This window comes from Salmo salar, chromosome 29, assembly GCF_965601325.2.
Source record: "Salmo salar chromosome 29, fSalSal1, whole genome shotgun sequence".
NCBI lineage: Eukaryota > Metazoa > Chordata > Actinopteri > Salmoniformes > Salmonidae > Salmo > Salmo salar.
Genome location: NC_138319.1, coordinates 11612501 through 11633097, shown reverse-complemented (window position 1 = coordinate 11633097; position 20597 = coordinate 11612501). Strand labels below are relative to the sequence as shown.

Sequence of the window (20597 nt, the reverse complement as noted above, 5' to 3'; positions counted from 1 at the left end):
CCTCAGTAAAAGGCACATGACAGCCCACTTGGAGTTTGCCAAAAGGCACCTAAAGGACTCAAGATTCTCTGGTCTGATGAAACCAAGATTGAATGCTTTGCCCTGAATGGAGGAAACCTGGCACCATCTCTTCGGTGAAGCATGGTGGTGGCAGCATCAGGCTGTTGGGATGTTTTTCAGTGGCAGGGATTGGTAGACTAGTCAGGAACGAGAGAAAGATGAACAGAGCAAAGTACAGAGGGATCCTTGATGAAAGCCTGCTCCAGAGCGCTCAGGACCTCAGACTGGAGTAAAAGTTTACCTTCCAACAGGACAACAACCCTAAGCACACAGCCAATACAACGCGGGAGTGGCTTTGGGACAAGTTTCTGAATGTCCTTGAGTGGCCCAGCCAGAGCCCGGACGAACCTGTTCGAACATCTCTGGAGAGACCTGAAAATAGCTGTGCAGCGACGCTCCCCATCCCCAAACCCCCAAAGCCAATTCCTCCTTTGGTCGTCTTTCCTTCCAGTTCTCTGCTGCCAATGACTGGAACGAACTGCAAAAATCTCTGAAGCTGGAGACTCATATCTCCCTCACTAGCTTTAAGCACCAGCTGTCAGAGCAGCTCACGGATCACTGCACCTGCGCATAGCCCATCTGTAAACAGCCCATCTATCTACCTACCGTAATTTCCGGACTATTAAGCGCACCTGAATATAAGCCGCACCCACTGAATTAAAAAAATATATATTATTTTGAACATAAATAAGCCGCACATGTCTATAAGCCGCAGGTGCCTACCGGTACATTGAAACCAATGAACTTTACACAGGCTTTAACGAAACACGGCTTGTAACAAAAATAAATAGGCTTTAACGAAACACGGCTTGTAACAAAAAATAAAACATTTGCAGTAAGCTTTAGTTGTCTTTTTGTCAATTCCTCACGCTGCTGTTTCCAACGTCTTATCATCGACTCATTAAGACCAAGCTCCCGTGCAGCAGCTCTATTTCCTTTTCCAACAGCCAAATCAATCGCCTTCAACTTGAAAGCTGCATCATATGCATTTCTCCGTGACTTTTCCATGATGAGGGTGACAAAATGACTACCGTAATCAGAATGATGGGAAGTTTGAGAGCGCTCGATTTAATCTAAACAGTAAACAAAAAAGTTGTTTGACCTTAACCCGTTCGGCAATTTCATTGGTCTAATGAAAGCTTCATGCCGCCAAAAAACTGAGCACGTCACAGAATGTGTTTTAAAAAAAAAAAAAAAATTGAAAGCGGGAAAAATCCATATATTAGCTGCGTCATTGTTTAAGCCGCGAGGTTCAAAGCCTGGGAAAAAAGTTGCGGCTTATAGTCCGGAATTTACGGTACCTCATCCCCATACTGTATTTATTTATTTATCTTGCTCCTTTGCATCCCAGTATCTCTACTTGCACATTCATCTTCTGCACATTTACCATTCCAATGTTTAATTGCTATATTGTAATTACTTCGCCACCATGGCCTATTTATTGCCTTAACTCCCTTATCTTACCTCATTTGCACTCACTGTATATAGACTTTTTGTTTTCTTTTGTTCTACTGTATTATTAACTGTATGTTTTGTTTATTCCATGTGTAACTGTGTTGTTGTATGTGTCGAATTGCTATGCTTTATCTTGGCCAGGTCGCAGTTGCAAATGAGAACTTGTTCTCAACTAGCCTACCTGGTTAAATAAAGGTGAAATAAAAAATAAAAATCCAACCTGACAGAGCTTGAGAGGATCTGCAGAAAAGAATGGGAGATCTCCCCAAATACAGGTGTGCCATGCTTGTAGCGTCATACCCAAGAAGACTCAAGGCTGTAATCGCTGTAAGGTGCTTCAACAAAGTACTGAGTAAAGGGTCTAAATACTTATGTAAATGTCACATTTCTGCACACGTTTCTAAAAACCTGTTTTTGCTTTGTCATTATGGGGTATTGTGTGTAGATTGATTTCATCCATTTTAGAATTAGGCTAGATTGATTTCATCCATTTTAGAATTAGGCTGTAACAAAATGTGGAAAAAGTCAAGGGGTCTGAAGACTTTCCGAATGCACTGTATTTAAAGCTTATGGACAGAGTGCAAATTACAGGGGGCCAGAGAGGACTCAACCCCCCCTGAATGAGAGATGAGACCCCCAAAATGCAACAACAATCTAACTTGGAGGGGGTCTCTAAATAATGCTAATTTAACCATTCTCATATTTGTTTAAAATGCCATTTGTACTGCTACCGTGGTAAATATTAAAATAAAAGCTAATTCCAAATTAAACTAACTCCCCCACATCTGTGTAAAAAAAAAAATCATCCCATGTGGTTGCACTTGTCATCCCGGGACAGTCCCATTTTTCAGTCCCCTTTTAGGTGTCCTGTCTTTTCTTTCTACAAAAACAATATCATTTTTACAGCAAGACACCAATTAATTCAGGCTACAAAAGTGTAGACCTAATTGCAATCGTCGAATGTAATTGTACTTTTTGATGTTTTGTAACAGACTCTTTCCATTCATTAAATGGTGGGTGCACAGTGCACTGTTTGGATGCTGGAATTGTTTTGGAGTGGACCAACATGTGCAGGTATTGAATAGAATTGAATTGATTTTGGGCAACAGACATATACAACAAATGTGGACCCAGAGGATATCACACAAGTATTTATTAAAACGATTGTTTCCAAAGTGGTCCTCGATGGTTAAAAACAATAACACAAGACAAAATTACAAACCATAATACATTCATTTATATTCATTTACATCATTTACATCCTAAAAAGTGACACTATTCACTGCACTTCACCCTAACCTTAAATCAACCATATTAATTTCACATTAAAACAATCTATTAATTGCACATCATACCGATCCTTCAAATAATACACCTGACCAGCAGTAGGGGGCACAAGGGGCAGTGGAGTGGTTTCCCTTACTTAGACAACCTTGTCCAAATGAAAAACTTTGCCTGCTTTTTAAAGCTATTTTTTACTTTTTATTTGCTCCATCTCCAAGGGAAGGCTATTCCATAGACAAATGCCTGTATGGAAAAACGTGCTCCTCGCAGTACTGTTTACTCTTGGGATTTTACAAGACATAACACTAGCTCTGTTATTGTGACTGTGTTGGTTATAGACCGTATCAATGCGTTTTTTTCATGTAACCTGGGGCACGATCATTTAAGATGTCAAACATATGATTAAGTTTAAGTTGGTCCACTCTGGACTCCGAAGGCAACAAGCCCACCTCCCGGAACTTCTGTACCCCTATGTGGGTCCTATGGGGGACATTCAGCATATACCTGATAACGTTATTTTGCATGACGTGCAATCTCTTTTTCAGCTTTTTTGATAGCCCACTATACCAAGCAGAGCAGGCATAATCAAAATGACACTGAATCAAGGTTCAGACAAGCAGTTTCAAGAAGGTAGCCTCCTTGAAGCGATTTGTTTGACAATCAGATAAACATCATGACGGGTTGTGTTCATGCCACATTAAAAGGTACTACAATTTTTACCATTAAATGACTTGTCTTTACTATTAGGCCCATAAAGTATGCGTACCCACATAGGAAGTCCCGTGAAAAAAACAAAGACCCCCGAATGTCAAGGTATAATTCGCATTCTGCTTACAAACATTGTCCGGTTATGTAATGTGACAAAGTAGCTCTCTGATGTAAGAACAGGTGTTCACCATTTTAGTACAGCAAAGGGCTACTGTCTAGTTCAAGGCCACGGGAATCCCATGGTAGTTCAATACAAAATCAGGAAGCAGACTCTCTCATTGAAACAGGGTAGGAGAAAAAGTTGTGTCCCAAATGGCACCCTATTCCCTATATAGTGCCCTACTTTTAACCAGGGCCCTGGATACACGGTGGCAGATTTACCTAGCTTTAGACCTGCATGCAGAAGTAGCTTTAATAATTGAAGGTCACCTCACAGTGAAGGAATATCTGATTTTACGCCTCTAATTACTGTTGTGGCTCCGTACTAGGAAAGCTATTTTTTCTGTCAGATGTAGAGGAAGGTGATGAAGGAATGAGGAGAGGTGATGAGCAGCCTTCTATCTACCACCAGATTAAACAGAAGAACAGGGCTGCGGTTCAAATGGCACCCTATTCCCAACATAGTGCACCACTGATTTGGGATCTGGGAGGCAGCCAGGATAAGTGAAGACAGATGTAGGATGTAAGTGGTGTAAGATTTGACTGGAGGCGGACCAGTGTAGAAGGAGACTGGGGGTTTAAGGCGGTTTAAATCCTCACATTACCAGATTGGTATGGATCTTTTCCGCAGATTTAAGAGAAGAATCACCACAGCTTTATTAAACCAATCCCAAGGAGCTGATGCCATGACCAACATTCCTATCCCAGGCCAGACCTGTGTCCCAAATGGCACCCTTTTTGCTATATTACGCAAACAATTTTACCAGCACTCCATTGGCCCTGGTGAAAAGCAGTGCTCTATATCGGAAACAGGCTGATGTTTGGGACGCAGGGAACTGTATCTGATATTACTGAGGGAAAAGTGAAGTGGGAGAGAGCATCAATTAAACACTACATTTTTTTTAACAGAATAGATCAAAAGATCCACCCTTATTTTGAATTCCTTTCTTCTGCTTTGGGGTCAAAATGGTCATACATAGTCATAAGGATTGCAGTGTGGTAGGTGGGTTTGACGATAGATTAGCATCTGCGTCTTGTGGTCAGAATGTGACTTTTTTTGTGTGCTTTGAACCAAAATGCCCTTCTGGTACTGCACAGCTTCTTTCTCCTCTTTCCCTCCTTGACAGACGACACGCAATATTCACCACCGTGCCAAACTTTTTCACTCACCCTGTTTGCGTCCCAAATGGCACCCTATTCCCTTCAGAGTGCATTCTTTTTGACCGGCCCTGGTCAAAAGTAGTGCACTATAAAGGGAATAGAGCAGCTAACTTGTGAAATGTCGATGCTTTGTGCTCCACCTGTCCGTGAGTCGGTGTGTTTTGTGTTCGTGAGTGTGTTTGTGTGTGAGATGTTTTTATTGCATGTCTGCTTCTCTTGCTTCTTTGGGATGGCTTCTCTCTGGAACACTCTCAGGGGAGAAAGAGGGTGGGAAGAAGAACGCATGCTCCATAATGTCTGTATGATGACAGATATTTTGTGTGAGCCAATGTTTTTTTTAACGTGAGTCATCCGTTGATGGAGGCGTGAACTGTCCATGCACAAATTGTCCGTCTTTTAATGTAAATTGTGTGATTTTGACGGATAAGAAAATAAATATATATATATGAATGCATATACTATTTCCTCCTTTTTCATGAGTCTCTGTGTGGCCGAGCCTTAGTCTGCAGGTTTTATCATCATGGCACAGTCAAAACTTGACTGACTGCTCAGTGGTGTTGTATGAACTGATATTTACTGCAAAAAGCATATTTGGGTGCTTTTCCCCTTCTATAACCCTCCAAAAACAACATTACTGTCTGCTCACAGCACTCAGGATGAGCGAGATAGATAGATATAGATAGATAGATAGATAGATATAGAGATAGATAGATATAGAGAGTGTGCAATAAATACTATTTTGTCCCGACATGAGCCTCTCTGTGTGCTTCTGTCTATAAGACTGAGTGAGTAAGAAAGACTGTCCTACTACCTAATCCTGTAATTCAACAGAATGACATTGAGAGCAAAGCCAACCTGAGCCCAGTGAGTGATACAGAGCTAAACACTTCTGCGTCCCAAAATGGCACTCTAATCCCTGTATAGAGCACTACTTTTGACCGGGGCCCACAGGGAATCCTATAGAGCTCTGCTCAAAAGTAGTAAACTATCTAGAGAATAGGGTGCCTTTTGGGACACGCCTAGTGTCTGCTGGGGTGACACTGCGGTACGTCTCGTTCAGAGAGACCCACTACCTTTGGTTGTCAGCGTGAATCTACCTAACTCGTACTTACTGTGAGATACATCATCCCACATGGCACCCTATTTCCTTTATAGTGCACTACTTTCGACCAGGGCCCGTAGGTCTCTGGAGTAGCGCACGGTGTATAGGGAATATGGTGGCATTTGCGGCACAACCAGTGATATCAACTACGCTGCTGCCCTTCTAACTGGCATCTTTGGTGGAAACAGAACAGACTCCTGGCTTTGGAATACATTTTCATGAGTTATACACAACATCCTGCGGCAACCCTTTGCCTTGGTAGACTGGTTACCATCTCCCCAAAAATGGATTAACCCGGTTGGAGCAGTGGTTAGCAAGTTTGCCTACGATCTGGTGTTTGAACCCCACAAGGGGGGTTGGCTATCGCCGTTCACTACAATACTGTACATCATTGTTTCCATCTATTATGTATTCTACTGCCTGAAGGACAAATTCTGACAGCAGCACTGTCACATGCCAGGTTCTTTCTGAACACCATTTAGCGTTCATGTCATTCAGTGGGTAGTTTAGTCTGCTACATATATGTATCTTATCTCTGAACCTGCAGGAGCTGCATGCAGGCTGCTTCACACCATGGCACCCTCTGCAACCTGTGTGTGTGTGTGTGTGTGTTTGTGTGTGTGTGTGTGTTAGTGCATACGTGCGTGCCCTGCCCACCTGGCTGTGTGCATGCGTCTGTGAAGGCAGAGTGAGAAAGGAGGAAAAAGAAGTAGACAATTATTTAACGTGAGCAAGGATTTAGTAGGGGAGAAGTGAGGACGTGATGAATTACAAAGTGCCAGCACCATGACAGTAATCTGGGCCAATCCCCTACTGCGCCTGGCTTTTTAGTGCTTAATAATGTTATGACTGACACCACACCCTCTACCTCTCTCCTCGCTTTCTCTCAGTCTCAGTCTCCCTCTCTCTCTCTTCTTCCTTTCTTCTCTCTATGGAGACGTGTTCAACTTAGATCGACCCAGAATGCCCTGCAGTGAATTAAGGCCAGGGGTCTATCAGACTGAGACACACAGCCAGTCAAATCAAAGTTTACCATCACAGAACCAATCAAACCCAATCAAAGCACCGAGCACTGCTACAACCAAAGGCTCTCGTCGATAACAAACTACACCGCTTTTTAACGAAGCGCTCCAGGCTCACCATATAGTTCCAGTTGTCACATGATCACATGATCACATGACTCAATCTGGGTCGCCTAAATTGATGTGAATTAAATGGCCAACAGCTGTTGCTGCTTCCGCCAGTCATCCCTCAGCCCCAGCTACCAACTACATGCTGTCTGTCGGTTTGTCTGGGGCAGGAGGGTGTTGCCTTTACATCCTCAGCAAATGAATATTGATCGACTTCCAGGCAGCTCCTATGATGCAGGGCAGAGGTGTGTGTCTGTCTGTCTGTCTGTCTGTCTGTCTGTCTGTCTGTCTGTCTGTCTGTCTGTCTGTCTGTCTGTCTGTCTGTCTGTCTGTCTGTCTGTCTGTCTGTCTGTCTGTCTGTCTGTCTGTCTGTCTGTCTGTCTGTCTGTCTGTCTGTCTGTCTGTCTGTCTGTCTGTCTGTCTGTCTGTCTGTGTGCGTGCGTGTGTGTGTGTGTGTGGGGTGTTGGTGGATGCTTGTGTGTGGGTGTGTGTGTGGGGGGGGGGGGGGGTGTGTTGGTGGATGCTTGTGTGTGGGTGTGAAGCAAAGTTATTATAGAAAACTGAAAATAAAAATAAAAATAATCATGACATTTTTTTATTAACAAACTAAAACTGTACCGAAACTATTATCTTTGACTCCAAAACGAACTCAAATACAATGAAACCCTTAATGTATTATGTTTCGTTTTAGTTTTCAAGCTATTGGGGTTGTCAAGCTGTTTTTTTTCAAGCTGTTGGGATTTTCAAGCTGTTGAATCTGGCAGGTAAACGCAGCTTGGAGATGGCGATGTTTCAGATTATGCCTAGCTTGTTCATCGCTATCACTAGCTATCAGGGGGAAAAAATCATCTGGGCAGCTATCTTAATTCTTCTTACGTACTACTAAAGTTAAAAAGCATTGAATTTGTGTAGACATGGGCGAGAGATTCCTTCCACCATATTTTTTTAACCAGTCTTGATGTTATTCCTTTTAAATCACACTAAGGTTGACTTAAACCTAAGCTAACCTATGACCCGGCCCATCACCTTATGTATTATTGCCCTCCAGTTGCAAGAAGTGACATCCCCAAAAACACACAAAACTATACAACCCCAATGGCTCCTAGCCTCTGTCCCTAACACTAACACTAAAACTGAAACTAAATAATGTGTGTGTCTGTGTGTGCGCACACAAATGTGCGTGTGTGTGTGTGTGTGTGTTTGTGTCTGCATGACAAAACATGATCATGTTTTATCTGTCTCCTGCTCCCAGACCAGACCAGCCCAGACGTCTGGCCCGCCAGCAGTAGAGTTCATGCCAATAGCACTTGATGTGATGAATGATGTCCCTCTCGCCTCCTCTTCCTCTGTTACTAGAGCTCTGTGTTCCGAATGGCACCTTATTCCCTATATAGTGCAGGGCCCAAGTATTGCACTATGCAGGGAATAGGGTACCATTTGGGATGCATCCTAAATGCTGGGAATAGGGTGCCATTTGGGATGTAACCTACTAGAGTCCGGGAGGTGCTGCTATCTATCACAAATCTCTCCTCACAGAGATCAATATTACCCAAACAAGAAACGCAAACATCAAATTCCTCCTCCAGCCTTCACCACCTTATAATTGTGTGTTTATTTTAAATAAACATGTGGCGAATCTCCGGATGACCTTACCTCATACTCTTCCCACTGACTTAGTAAAATACATTGTTATCCTCCGCTGCCTTGGGAGGGAAAAGGGAATCAACGGAGCAGAATTTTAAATGGCACTAAATGAATGTTTGCTCTGAATCACGAGGATTGCCTTTAACTTGACTGAACAGGTTTTGCCATCCTTACAATTTGCGCTAAATGGTTTTAATTAGCTGACTGTAACCTCGTTGGCTGGGTGGAAGAAAGAACTGCCTTTTAATCGGGATAATTAAAGAAAGAGAGCGAGAGAGAGAGAGGGGAGATGGAGAGGGAAAGAGAGAGGGAAGAGAAGTGTGGGAGGGGGAGAGAGAGATTAATGCGCTCAGGCTCTGACTCTGCATGGCTACAATGCAAGATGGTGAATTTTAGAGGAAAAAATAGACAAAGTAAATTCGGAATGCCAACACCACTCAACATCAATACTGCATGCAGCCCATGCACTAATGTTCTAGTTCAATGTTATACTGGACGAGAGGCAGAGCGCTAAAATCAGGGCCACATACAGACTTCGATCAGCAGGAACAATCTCTTAAAGGTAGGCCCAGTATAGAGATACAGACACAGTTCTGTACAGAGGGGATCTAATATTTATAAGGAGATGTTCTGAGGCTCTGGGGTGTGTGTGTGTGTGTGTGTGTGTGTGTGTGTGTGTGTGTGTGTGTGTGTGTGTGTGTGTGTGTGTGTGTGTGTGTGTGTGTGTGTGTGTGTGTGTGTGTGTGTGTGTGTGTGTGTGTGTGTGTGTGTGTGTGTGTGTGTGTGTGTGCGTGAGCCCTTTGCAATCTCAACTCCTCTGCCCACCGCTGAGATGTCTACAGTATAAAAGAAGTACTGTACTGTATGGACTAAGCTGTCAGTGTATTTACACATGCAACGCTAATCCAATTGATGTCCCTTTACATTAGCAGTGCAATAGTACATGCATAATGCATTATATAGATGTCTATGTATAATACATGAGCAATTGTATTAGTATCAAATTATACAATTATGTACTCTTTTTTTTGCTCATCTATATTAAGGGATCCAATCATTCCAGACCGCACTGTACATTAAACATTTCATGTGCAACTATGGACAAATACTGCAAGTGTTGTACCTAGAGTCTGGGTTGTACTGCTAGGTAGCTAAAGTTTTGTTGTATTGCTATGGCCCATAGTTTGTGTGTGTACTGTGTGTGTTTGTGTGTGTGTACAGTGTGAGTGAGTGTGTGCATGCATGTGACTGACCTGTGCTGCTCTGGATGGTCCTAACAGTGGTGGTCGTGCGGGGGGGTGGGATAGCCCTCATGTTGCCCCCCACCATGCCCTCCTCATCTTGGGAGCAAGAACCCTTCTCGATGGCACGGACGTAGCTATGACTTCGCATACGGAAACAGCCCGACATGGGGAGGTCCAGGGCATCCACCGCCTGGGACTCCATCTCACTGAAGACGGACTCGCACACTGCCTCGATCTGCCCGTTTACCTCCACCTCGCTCACCTGCAGGGGGCAACAGACACACACATACAGGAAACGGGAAACACAGGTTAGAGAGACCTACGCTAGCATGAAGCCCCACACCTCACCAGAGGTTTAAAGTATATTAAGGGATTTTGAGGAATCCAAAAGACACAAAGAAATGTACAAAACAATCAGAAAAAGTACTTAGTGCAGAGGGGAGGAAATTTGTGGGGTGAAAGTTCATGGGCCATCCAAGTGCAGTGCTATAGGGGTGTGTTGGCAAAACACATAGGAAGTGTGTGTGTCTCTCCATGTCTACAGGAGGGAAGACTCACAACTTGTCTAAATAAGTGTCACAACATTGGGGAACTAAACTAAGGGAAAGTGTGTGTAGTGGTTGTATTGTCTTCATAGTCCCCTACAAGACTCCACAGAAACCAAAAGTGTCCAAGGTGGACTTTTAATCTTCTAGCCTAATAGATTTGCATGGAAGGAGAAAAGAGGGAGTATGGGAGATGTAGGGTACCTGGGTGAATTGTGACCGGGGGTTTAGCAGGATATGAAGGAGAGGAGGGAGGAAGACTGACTGGGTGCTTGAGACAACATGTTGGATGGGACGCAGGTGATTGGCGGGAGAGGGCTGCAGAACATGTGTGGTAGATATACACTGCGTGCACAATTATTAGGCAAATTGTAATCCCCGGGATTCATTTTATTGTTGAACAAACACAATGCTCTCAGTCAATCCAAAATGTTATTGAACCTCAAACCTGAATGTTTAACAAAGGAAAATTGAGTTTTGTCTTTCTCAGGGAAATATATAAGTGTGCAGAATTATTAGGCAACTATTAGTGTGCAGAATTATTAGGCAACTAAATTACAAAAATAATTTCTCTCAACTCACTTGTTTATTCTCAATTTTTAGAGTAAGTGTAACAGATAAGTAACACCAAATGACAATTATATAACATTTTTGGCCTTTCAAAAATATTCAGTGACCAATATAGCCACCCTTATTTTCAATAACTGCCATGAGCCTTCCATCCATGGAGTCTGTCAGTTTCTTGATCTGTTCACGATCAATTTTCGCTGAAGCAGCAACCACAGCCTCCCAAATGCTGTTCAAAAAGGTGTATTGTCTTCCATCACTGTAAATCTCACGTTTGAGAAGGGCCCACAAGTTCTCAATAGGATTTAAGTCAGGTCAGGAAGGGGGCCAGGTCATTATTCAGGCATCTTTGAGGCCCTTGCTGGCTAGCCAAGCAGTGGAGTACTTGGATACATGTGATGTTGCATTGTCCTGCATAAAGAGTATGGCCTTCTAGAATGCTGAGGACTTCTTCCTGTACCACTGTTTGACGAAAGAATCTTCCAGAAACTGTCAGTAGGTTTGGGAGTTGAGTTTCAGTCCATCTTTAACCCGAAAAGGTCCAACTACCTCATCCTCAATGATAGCAGCCCATACCAGTACCCCTCCTTCACCTTGCTGGCACCTGACTCAAAGTGGTGCCCTGTGTCCATTACTGATCCAGCCATGGGCCCATCCATTTGGTCCATCAAGAGTCACTTTCATTTCAACTGTCCATAAAACCTTTGAAAAATCTGTCTTCAGGTATTTCTTTGCCCAATCTTGACGCTTCAACTTGTGAATCTTATTCAGTGGTGGTCTTGTTTCAGTCTTCTTGACCTTGGCCATGTCTCTGAGCACTTGACACCTTGTACTTCTGAACACTCCAGGTAGGTTGCAGTTCTGGAATATGGTGGCACTGGAGGATAATGGGTTCCTGGTAGTTTGACGTTTAATTCTTCTCAAGTCTTTTGCAGTTCATTTGCGCCTTTTCTTCCCCTTACGTTTTTTGCGCCCCAGTTGACTATTCGCAACAAAATGTTTGAATGTCCGGTGGTCACACCTCAATAGTTTAGCTATTTAAAGAGTGTCGCATCCGTCTGAAAGGCATTTTAAATTTCTGGCTTTTTAGTGTCAGTTAAATTTCTTTTTTGGCCCATTTTACCTGAGGTAATGAGGCTGCCTAATAATTATGCACACCTTGATATAAGGTGTAATTCACGTTCGCCACACCCTCCCTCATTACACAAATACATATCACCTGAAAATTATTAAATCCAATAAGCATTCAAGTTTATATGGTTTGGAGTTCGAAAATGTGAATAGAAACAATGATAAGATCAAAATACTCACTTGCCTAATAATTGTGGACGCAGTGTACAGTATAATGTGATAGATAGGAAGAGAGCTTGTGTGGTGGTAGATATATAATGTCATAGATAGGAAAGGAGCTATTAGAGAGCTGTGAGCCTTCAGGGCCTTCGGTCATTCAGTCTAAGGCTATGGTGTGACCACAATCTCTCAGTGACTCATACGCATACATACTCATGTGCATTTGCACTGTAATTTCTTTTAAACAAATTCATGCTTGCTCAAAACCACTCCCATCATTATCATATTTCCCAGCATGCACTATTGCAGGTTGATTTTCTTAATTGTTTGTTTCAATACCTGCGCTTTGCATGTACTTTGATTGGTTGATTTATCTTACGCTACACAAACAACATGCAATTTTCTAAACTAATTCAATCTGTTAGTAGTTGGACTTACTGGGATGGCTGCTCCAGTTTATAGGGTGACAGGTAGCCTAGCGGTTAAGAGTGCTGGGCTAGTTACCAAAAGGTTGCTGTTTCAAATCTCCAAAATGATCTGTCAATGTGCTCTTGAGCAAGACACTTAACCTTAATTGCTTCTGTTAGTCGCTCTGGCTCTGGATACATGCGTCTACTAAAATGTAAAAATATGATTTGAAGGTAGTTTCAAAATTCAATGTCTCCTACAAAGTTCAGATTGTTGGATATCCCCACTCTGGCTGGATTTCAATAGCAATTACACATCACTTTGCAAGCCAGCATAATGTGACTTGCAGGCTTGATGTGGCCTGTAAACCAGGAGTTTCATACCACTGCATTAGCCAACAATGAAAGACCTTGTCATAAAGAGTTACATTTTAAAGCTAACTTAGACACTCACTTTGTGAAGGCTATATGATTGAAAGCTGTTGAATAAAACAACCATGTGTCTGTCACTAACCAATACAGTCATGGGTGGTAACTACAATTCACTATAAAGGCAATGTACACTGGGAAATAACCAAATAAGTTAGAATAAATGTTCAGGTTCAATTGTAGGTTCACTCAAGTTGAGTGAACACACAATTCAACTTGACAATATGGGTTCAGCTGTAAGCCAAAAGGTTGAGCAAACTCACAATAATATTGCAGTTGTTGCCTTACAATTTGGCCACTCAGTCTGTCAATGTGCTTTTGAGCAAGGCACTTAACCCAAGCACGACTCCAACACCATCAATAAGTTTGCTGACGACACAACAGTGGTAGGTCTGATCACCGGCAATGATGAGACAGCCTATAGGGATGAGGTCAGAGACCTGGCAGGGTAGTGCGTACGGCCCAGTACATCACTGGGGGCCAAGCTTCCTGACATCCAGGACCTTTATACTAGGTGGTGTCAGAGGAAGGCCCAAAAAATTGTCAAAGACTCCAGTCACCCATGTCATAGACTGTTCTCTCTGCTACCGCACGGCAAGAGGTACTGGAGCACCAAGTCTAGGACCAAAAGGCTCCTTAAAACCTGTTGGGGCTAGGGGGCAGTATTTGCACGGCCGGATAAAAAACGTACCCGATTTAAACTGGTTACTACTCTTGCCCAGAAACGAGAATATGCATATAATTAGTAGATTTGGATAGAAAACACCCTAAAGTTTCTAAAACTGTTTGAATGGTGTCTGTGAGTATAACAGAACTCATATGGCAGGCCAAAACCTGAGAAGATTCCATACAGGAAGTGCCCTGTCTGACAATTTGTTATCCTTCTGTTGCATCTCTATCGAAAATACAGCATCTCTGCTGTAACGTGACATTTTCTAAGGCTTCCATTGGCTCTCAGAAGGTGCCAGAAACTGGAATGACGTGTCTCCTGTCTCTGGGCGAAGAACAGCAGGAGTATTTGTTAGTGGTCAGGCTGGGAACAGTGACCCTGGAGATGCGCGTTCATGAGAATTCTATTTTTTTTTATTTCAGCCTTTGAATGAATACAACGTCGCCCGGTTGGAATATTATCGCTATTTTACGAGAAAAATAGCATAAAAATGGATTTTAAACAGCGTTTGACATGCTTCGAAGTACGGTAATGGAATATTTTGAAATGTTTTGTCACGAAATGCACTGGCGCATCACCCTTCGGATAGTGACTTGAACGCACGAACAAAACGGAGCTATTTGGATATAACTATGGATTATTTGGAACCAAAACAACATTTGTTGTTGAAGTAGAAGTCCTGGGAGTGCATTCTGACGAAGAACAGCAAAGGTAATCCAATTTTTCTTATAGTAAATCTGAGTTTGGTGAGGGCCAAACTTGGTGGGTGTGAAATTAGCTAGCCGTGATGGCCGGGCTATGTACTCAGAATATTGCAAAATGTGCTTTTGTCGAAAAGCTATTTTAAAATCTGACACCGCGATTGCAGAAAAGAGTTCTGTATCTATAATTCTTAAAATAATTGTTATATATTTTGTGAACGTTAATCATGAGTAATTTAGTAAATTCACCGGAAGTTTGCGGTGGGTATGCTAATTCTGAACATCACATGCTAATGTAAAAATCTGGTTTTTGATATAAATATGAACTTGATTGAACAAAACATGCATGTATTGTATAACATAATGTCCTAGGAGTGTCATCTGATGAAGATCATCAAAGGTTAGTGCTGCATTTAGCTGTGGTTTTGGTTTTTGTGACATATATGCTTGCTTTGAAAATGGCTGTGTGATTATTTTCTGCAGGGTACTCTCCTGACATAATCAAATGTTTTTCTTTCGCTGTAAAGCCTTTTTGAAATCGGACAATGTGGTTAGATTAACGAGAGTCTTGTCTTTAAAATGGTGTAAAATAGTCATATGTTTGAGAAATTGAAGTTATAGCATTTTTGAGGTATTTGTATTTCGCACCACGCGATTCCACTGGCTGTTGACTAGGTGGGACGCTTGCGTCCCACCTAGCCCAGGTAAGTTAACAGCTTTACCCCCAAGCCATAAGACTGCTGAACAACTAATCAAATGGCCACCCGGACTATTTACATTGACCACCCCGCCCCCCTCTTTGTTTTTACCCTGCTGCTACTCGCTATTTGTTATCTATGCATAGTCACTTTACAAATTACCTCGGCTAACCTGCACATTGACTCGGTACCGTTACCCCCTGTATATAGCCTCGTTAGGGTTATGTACGTTTCCTGTGTTACTTTTTGATTGATTAGATTTTTTTTTAAACTTTAGTTTATTTAGTAAATATTTTATTAACTCTCTTTCTTGAACTGCATTGTTGGTTAAGGGCTTGTAAGTAAGCATTTCACGGTAAAGTCTACAGCTATTGTATTTGATTTGAATTTTACGTTGAATCAACTTCAATGCTATTTTGTTGAGCAAAGTACCAATCCTATTGCAGATGGTTGCCTTACTATTGTACATTGAATCAACGTATACTTTTTGTTTTACAGTGCACGCGCACACGCACACACACATACACTCACACAGGCGCCTGAGTGCTTTCCCGTTGTCTTCCTGTATGCTGCAGTCTGGTTGGGCTTTTTGTAGATGTCACTCTGGCTGACAGTCCCCTGCTGCCTGCCTCACACTAAAGGCCTATGTGTGTGTGCGTGTAGACATGTTTGTGTGTGTGGACATAGTAAACAAACAACATTTAGACTAACTGGGGACATTTTGTCGGTCACCACAAGGAAAAAGTATATTTCTAAGGGGTTTAGGGTTAAGGTTAGAATTAGTGTTAAAAAAAAAATTCTTAACGCTTATTTAACTAGGCAAATCAGTTAAGAACAAATTATTATTTACAATGATGGCCTAAGAACAGTGGATTAACTGTCTTCTTCAGGGGCAGAACGACAGATTTGTACCTTGTCAGCTCTGGGATTCAATCTAGCAACCGTTCGGTTACTGGTCCAACACTCTAATCACTAGGCTACCAGCCACCCCACTAGGCTACCTGCCTATGTTTAGGAGTTAGGTTAGGTTTATGGTTAAGGTTAGGTTTTGGGGTTAAGGTTAGGGTGAGGGTTAAGGTTAGGGTTTGGGTTAAGGTAAGCGGTTAGGAGAAATTAGGATTTTGAACGGGAATCAATTGTGTGTCCCCACAAGGTTAGTTAAACAATACTATGTGTGTTAAAAAATGCAAGTTTTGGTAAATTTTGCGGCCGAAAAAAACTGACCCTCATTAACCGGTCAACAAATGGTAAAAAAAGATTCAAAACAATAAAATGATGTGACCAACAGAAAATACTATCAGAGCTCTGTATATAATGACGAGATGCTTATGTTTCCGCCCTAAAAATTGGAGTCGTCCCAAGGCGGGAAGGCAGGCGACAAGCTTAGGCCCAAAATAAGCACAGTGAAACCTCTCGCTTCGCCCTCTTCCTCTCTGATACTATGCATGCATACAAGGACCAAACATTTTTCATTAAGAGCTTAATTGAAACATGCAACAATGGCAAGGCTAACATCTTACAGTTAAAAGGCTATAGTCTATTGTTGAACATGCAATTTCTGTAATGAAGCAGCTAATAAAACGTCATTTTCAAACATTTGCCCAAATGCAATTCGCGGAAAACGGTTCTAAACTGCGCAGTTCCATATTTCACAGAGATGAAAATCTCAGTCAGAAATTTAGCAACTACAATGATGGGTTGCTAATATGACTAGGATTGTGCCTTTGGCTTCTGGACAAAGAAAAAAAGTTGATATGAAAACCAATAGAACGGGAGAGAAATGCTGGTTAAAATGGCATGAGGAAGTCTTTATAAAAGAATTGCCTCCACGTTTCTATGGATGGATTTTCGCAAGGCTACTTTGATGCGAGGTAAGACGTGCCTCATTATTTGAAGTGAAGTAAAACATTCAGGTTTCAAACAATTACACTGCCTCAAGCTCATATTGCAAAGTGGTGGGTGACGCGCTGATAGTCAACGGTAGGCCGGCTATAGTCTATGCAGCCGAATGGCGAATGGGATGTGCGCTTTACGAGTTGAGATTGATAAATAAAAATAGCTCCTTTTTAATTGTGGCCACCAAAGTTTTTAACAAGCGATTGCATTTAGAATTGTTATTTGTTGCGCAATGATTGGGTTTACAAAAGCAGACTTTTTGAGGAGCTGCTCTCGCGATATCTGACAGGTGGTAGACTATTCTATTCCTCAAATTAGGCTCTGTTGCTGTGAGCGTGTGATAAATAAAATTCATGACTACTAACGAAAATACACACGCGCCAATTTAATTACACACAATTATGCAAATTGACCTATAGACCGATAAGCATGACAGGTCAAATGAATTTTTGGCGGCTAACCGATTAACATCCCTATTGTGTGGGCGTGTGTGCGCTTGTGTGTGTATGAGCTGGGCTGGATCTGGAGAGGCTGGAGCAGGGAGGGAGGCTTGAATGCCTGAGGGCTCTGTGCCTCTCCCTGTGGGCCACTGGAGGGCCACATTGTTGGTGCTCCAGCCAGAGGTGTCCCCATCCTCCTGTCACTCCAAATGAGTGAGGACAGGACCACTACTCACTCTCCATCACACACACTGTAACATCTTATTTCTGGGATGCACCGTTCACATTATGTGCTTTGTAACACCAAAATTAGTGGCAACTGAGCTGCCACCAACACGAAGGAGACTAAACCTTAACTTTACTGGAGTATTGAAACACATTATCCTGAGATGTTTTGAAACATTACATGGTGTGTTGTAACACCACTTAATCAAGTGTGCAACACCTAGCCAGGGACAGGGAGCCCTACTGGGAAATGTTGAAAACATTGTTTAGGTGTTTCGAGTTCTGTTTAGTGCAGAATTAGATACATTCTAAGCTTCTTAATACTATTTTGGTGTTTCTGGAGTATTTGAATGTTTACAATTGATTTATGTATCTGATCATTTGCCAGTTTAACCCATTTTGGCAGGCATTGCTGAGCACAGTGCTCCTTCCACCAACATTAACTAGAGGTTTTACAAGAAGCATTGCAGGATACTATATTTGCTGCTACCATCAAAAATTGTAAATGTGGGAATGGGTCACTCTCATCATTGAATGTCATTTTCCTGAGGGTTTTGGTGTCTGTTCATCATGATTCATTACACCTCATGGTGCAACAAGCTGCTTAATATTAATATAGAAGTATACTTGTCTTTCTTCAAACATTGTGTAAAAATTTTGAATTACCCAACATCCTCTAAAAACAGAGCCACATGCAAGATAGGAAGTGCAAAGAGATTAAAAACAGACTCCCAATGAGTTCAATCACTCAATTTTAAATCTTTGGTTATCCTCATACAATATACTTACATTTTGAGCAACATATTAAATTGGATTTATTCTTACGTTTTTTTAATAAAATGAAATGAACAAATCATTGAAATTACTTGCATTCACTTTTATTAAGTACATTTCCCCCCCCCCCCCATTTCAATTCACTCCAGAAAAAAATACAGTGTGGCTGTGTGGTTCAGTGTGTAACATTTCTGTGAAATTCAAATGAAATGTACCATCTTACTGCCTCAAGGGTTCAATTCCCACTTCTACCTGTCCCACTTTCAGTCCTCCTCTGTCTACTCCTGTTTCTAATCTGTCTAAATAAAGCACTGAATTGTTTTTAATGTGGAATTCCCCAAAAATATTCTCCACATGCCATTATCATCAATCAATATTTAGGCTATAAATAATTTGCATTTCTTAATCATTTGATTGTATGAGAGATTTTGTGTGTGTGTGTGTTTTGATGGAGCCTTTGACATGCACTGAAACCCCACAAAGTGTTTTCACAACACTCTCTTAAATCACAAATATTCAGATTTAAGAAACACTTTGGGTGTTTCAGAAAACTTGTTTGCTCAGCTCCTTAAACAAGGATATATGAGCAGATGCATAAGGTCTACTTTATAAAGCGTGCCACCAGTGCACATGGCAGTAATCGCTTTTAAACAACGGCTGTGAAGCATTACTGTGGCGAGATACATGAATCACACTGGTTTTCCAAGGTGTGCTATGAGAATAAAGCATCTAGCAGGAAACAATGTATGTTGTATTACACGAAACAGAGCATTAGCAATTAGCTGATCTGCTAACGACCAGTGGTGGCTAGAATTAAGTGAATGGAGTGGTATCAAACACATGGTTTCCATAGGGGTCCTGAGTGGCGCAGCGGTATAAGGCACTGCATTTCAGTGCTAGAGGTGTTACTACAGACCCTGGTTTGATTCCAGCCTGTATCACATCCGGCCGTGATTAGGAGTCCCATAAGGCGGTGCACAATTGGCCCAGGTTTGGCCGGGGTAGGCCGTCATTGTAAATAAATAATACAAATATATTGATTTATTTAACCAGGTATGCCAGTTCTACTTTACAACTGGGACCTGGCCAAGATAAAGCAAAGCAGTGCTACACAAACAACACAGAGTTACACATGGGATAAACAAACGTACAGTCAATAACACAATAGAAAAGTCTATATACAGTGTGTGCAACTGTAGTAAGATTTGGGAGGTAAGGCAATAAATAGGCCATAGTGGTGAAATAATTACAATTTAACAATTAAACACTGGAATGATAGATGTGCAGAAGATGAATGTGCAAGTAGAGATACTGGGGTGCAAAGGAGCAAAAAAATAAATAACAATATGGGGATGAGGTAGTTGGATGGGCTATTTACACATAGGCTGTGTACAGGTGCAATGATCGGTAAGCTGCTCTAACAGCTGATGCTTAAAGTTAGTGAGGGAAAGCTAAGACTCCAGCTTCAGTGATTTTTGCAATTCGTTCCAGTCATTGGCAGCAGAGAACTGGAAGGAAAGGCGGCCAAAAGATGAGTTGGCTTTGGGGATGACCAGTGAAATATACTTGTTGGAGCGCGTGCTACGGGTGGGTGCTGCTATGGTGACCTGTGAGCTGAGATAAGGCGGGGCTTTACCTAGCAAAGACTTATAGATGACCTGGAGCCAGTGGGTTTGGCGACGAATATGAAGCGAGGGCCAGCCAACGAGAGCATACAGGTCGCAGTGGTGGGTAGTATATGGGGCTTTGGTGACAAAACGGATGGCACTGTGACAGACTACATCCAATTTGCTGAGTAGAGTGTTGGAGGCTATTTTGTAAATTACTTCACCAAAGTCAAGGATCGGTAGGATAGTCAGTTTTACGAGGGTATGTTTAGCAGCATGAGTGAAGGATGCTTTGTTGCGAAATAGGAAGCAGATTCTAGATTTCATTTTGGATTGGAGATGCTTAATGTGAGTCTGGAAGGAGAGTTTACAATCTAACCAGACACCTAGGTATTTGTAGT

At 42.0% G+C, this 20597-nt stretch overlaps 1 protein-coding gene across 1 annotated transcript in view; it reads right to left on the bottom strand.

Annotated features, from left to right (window-relative positions):
* Positions 1 to 20597, bottom strand: part of dlgap1b (discs, large (Drosophila) homolog-associated protein 1b) — a 317018-nt gene that overhangs the window by 92126 nt on the left and 204295 nt on the right. The window contains exon 6 of the mRNA XM_082970661.1: positions 9957 to 10209. Coding sequence (XP_082826787.1) covers positions 9957 to 10209 — 253 coding nt within the window. The remainder of the gene's footprint in view (positions 1 to 9956; positions 10210 to 20597) is intronic.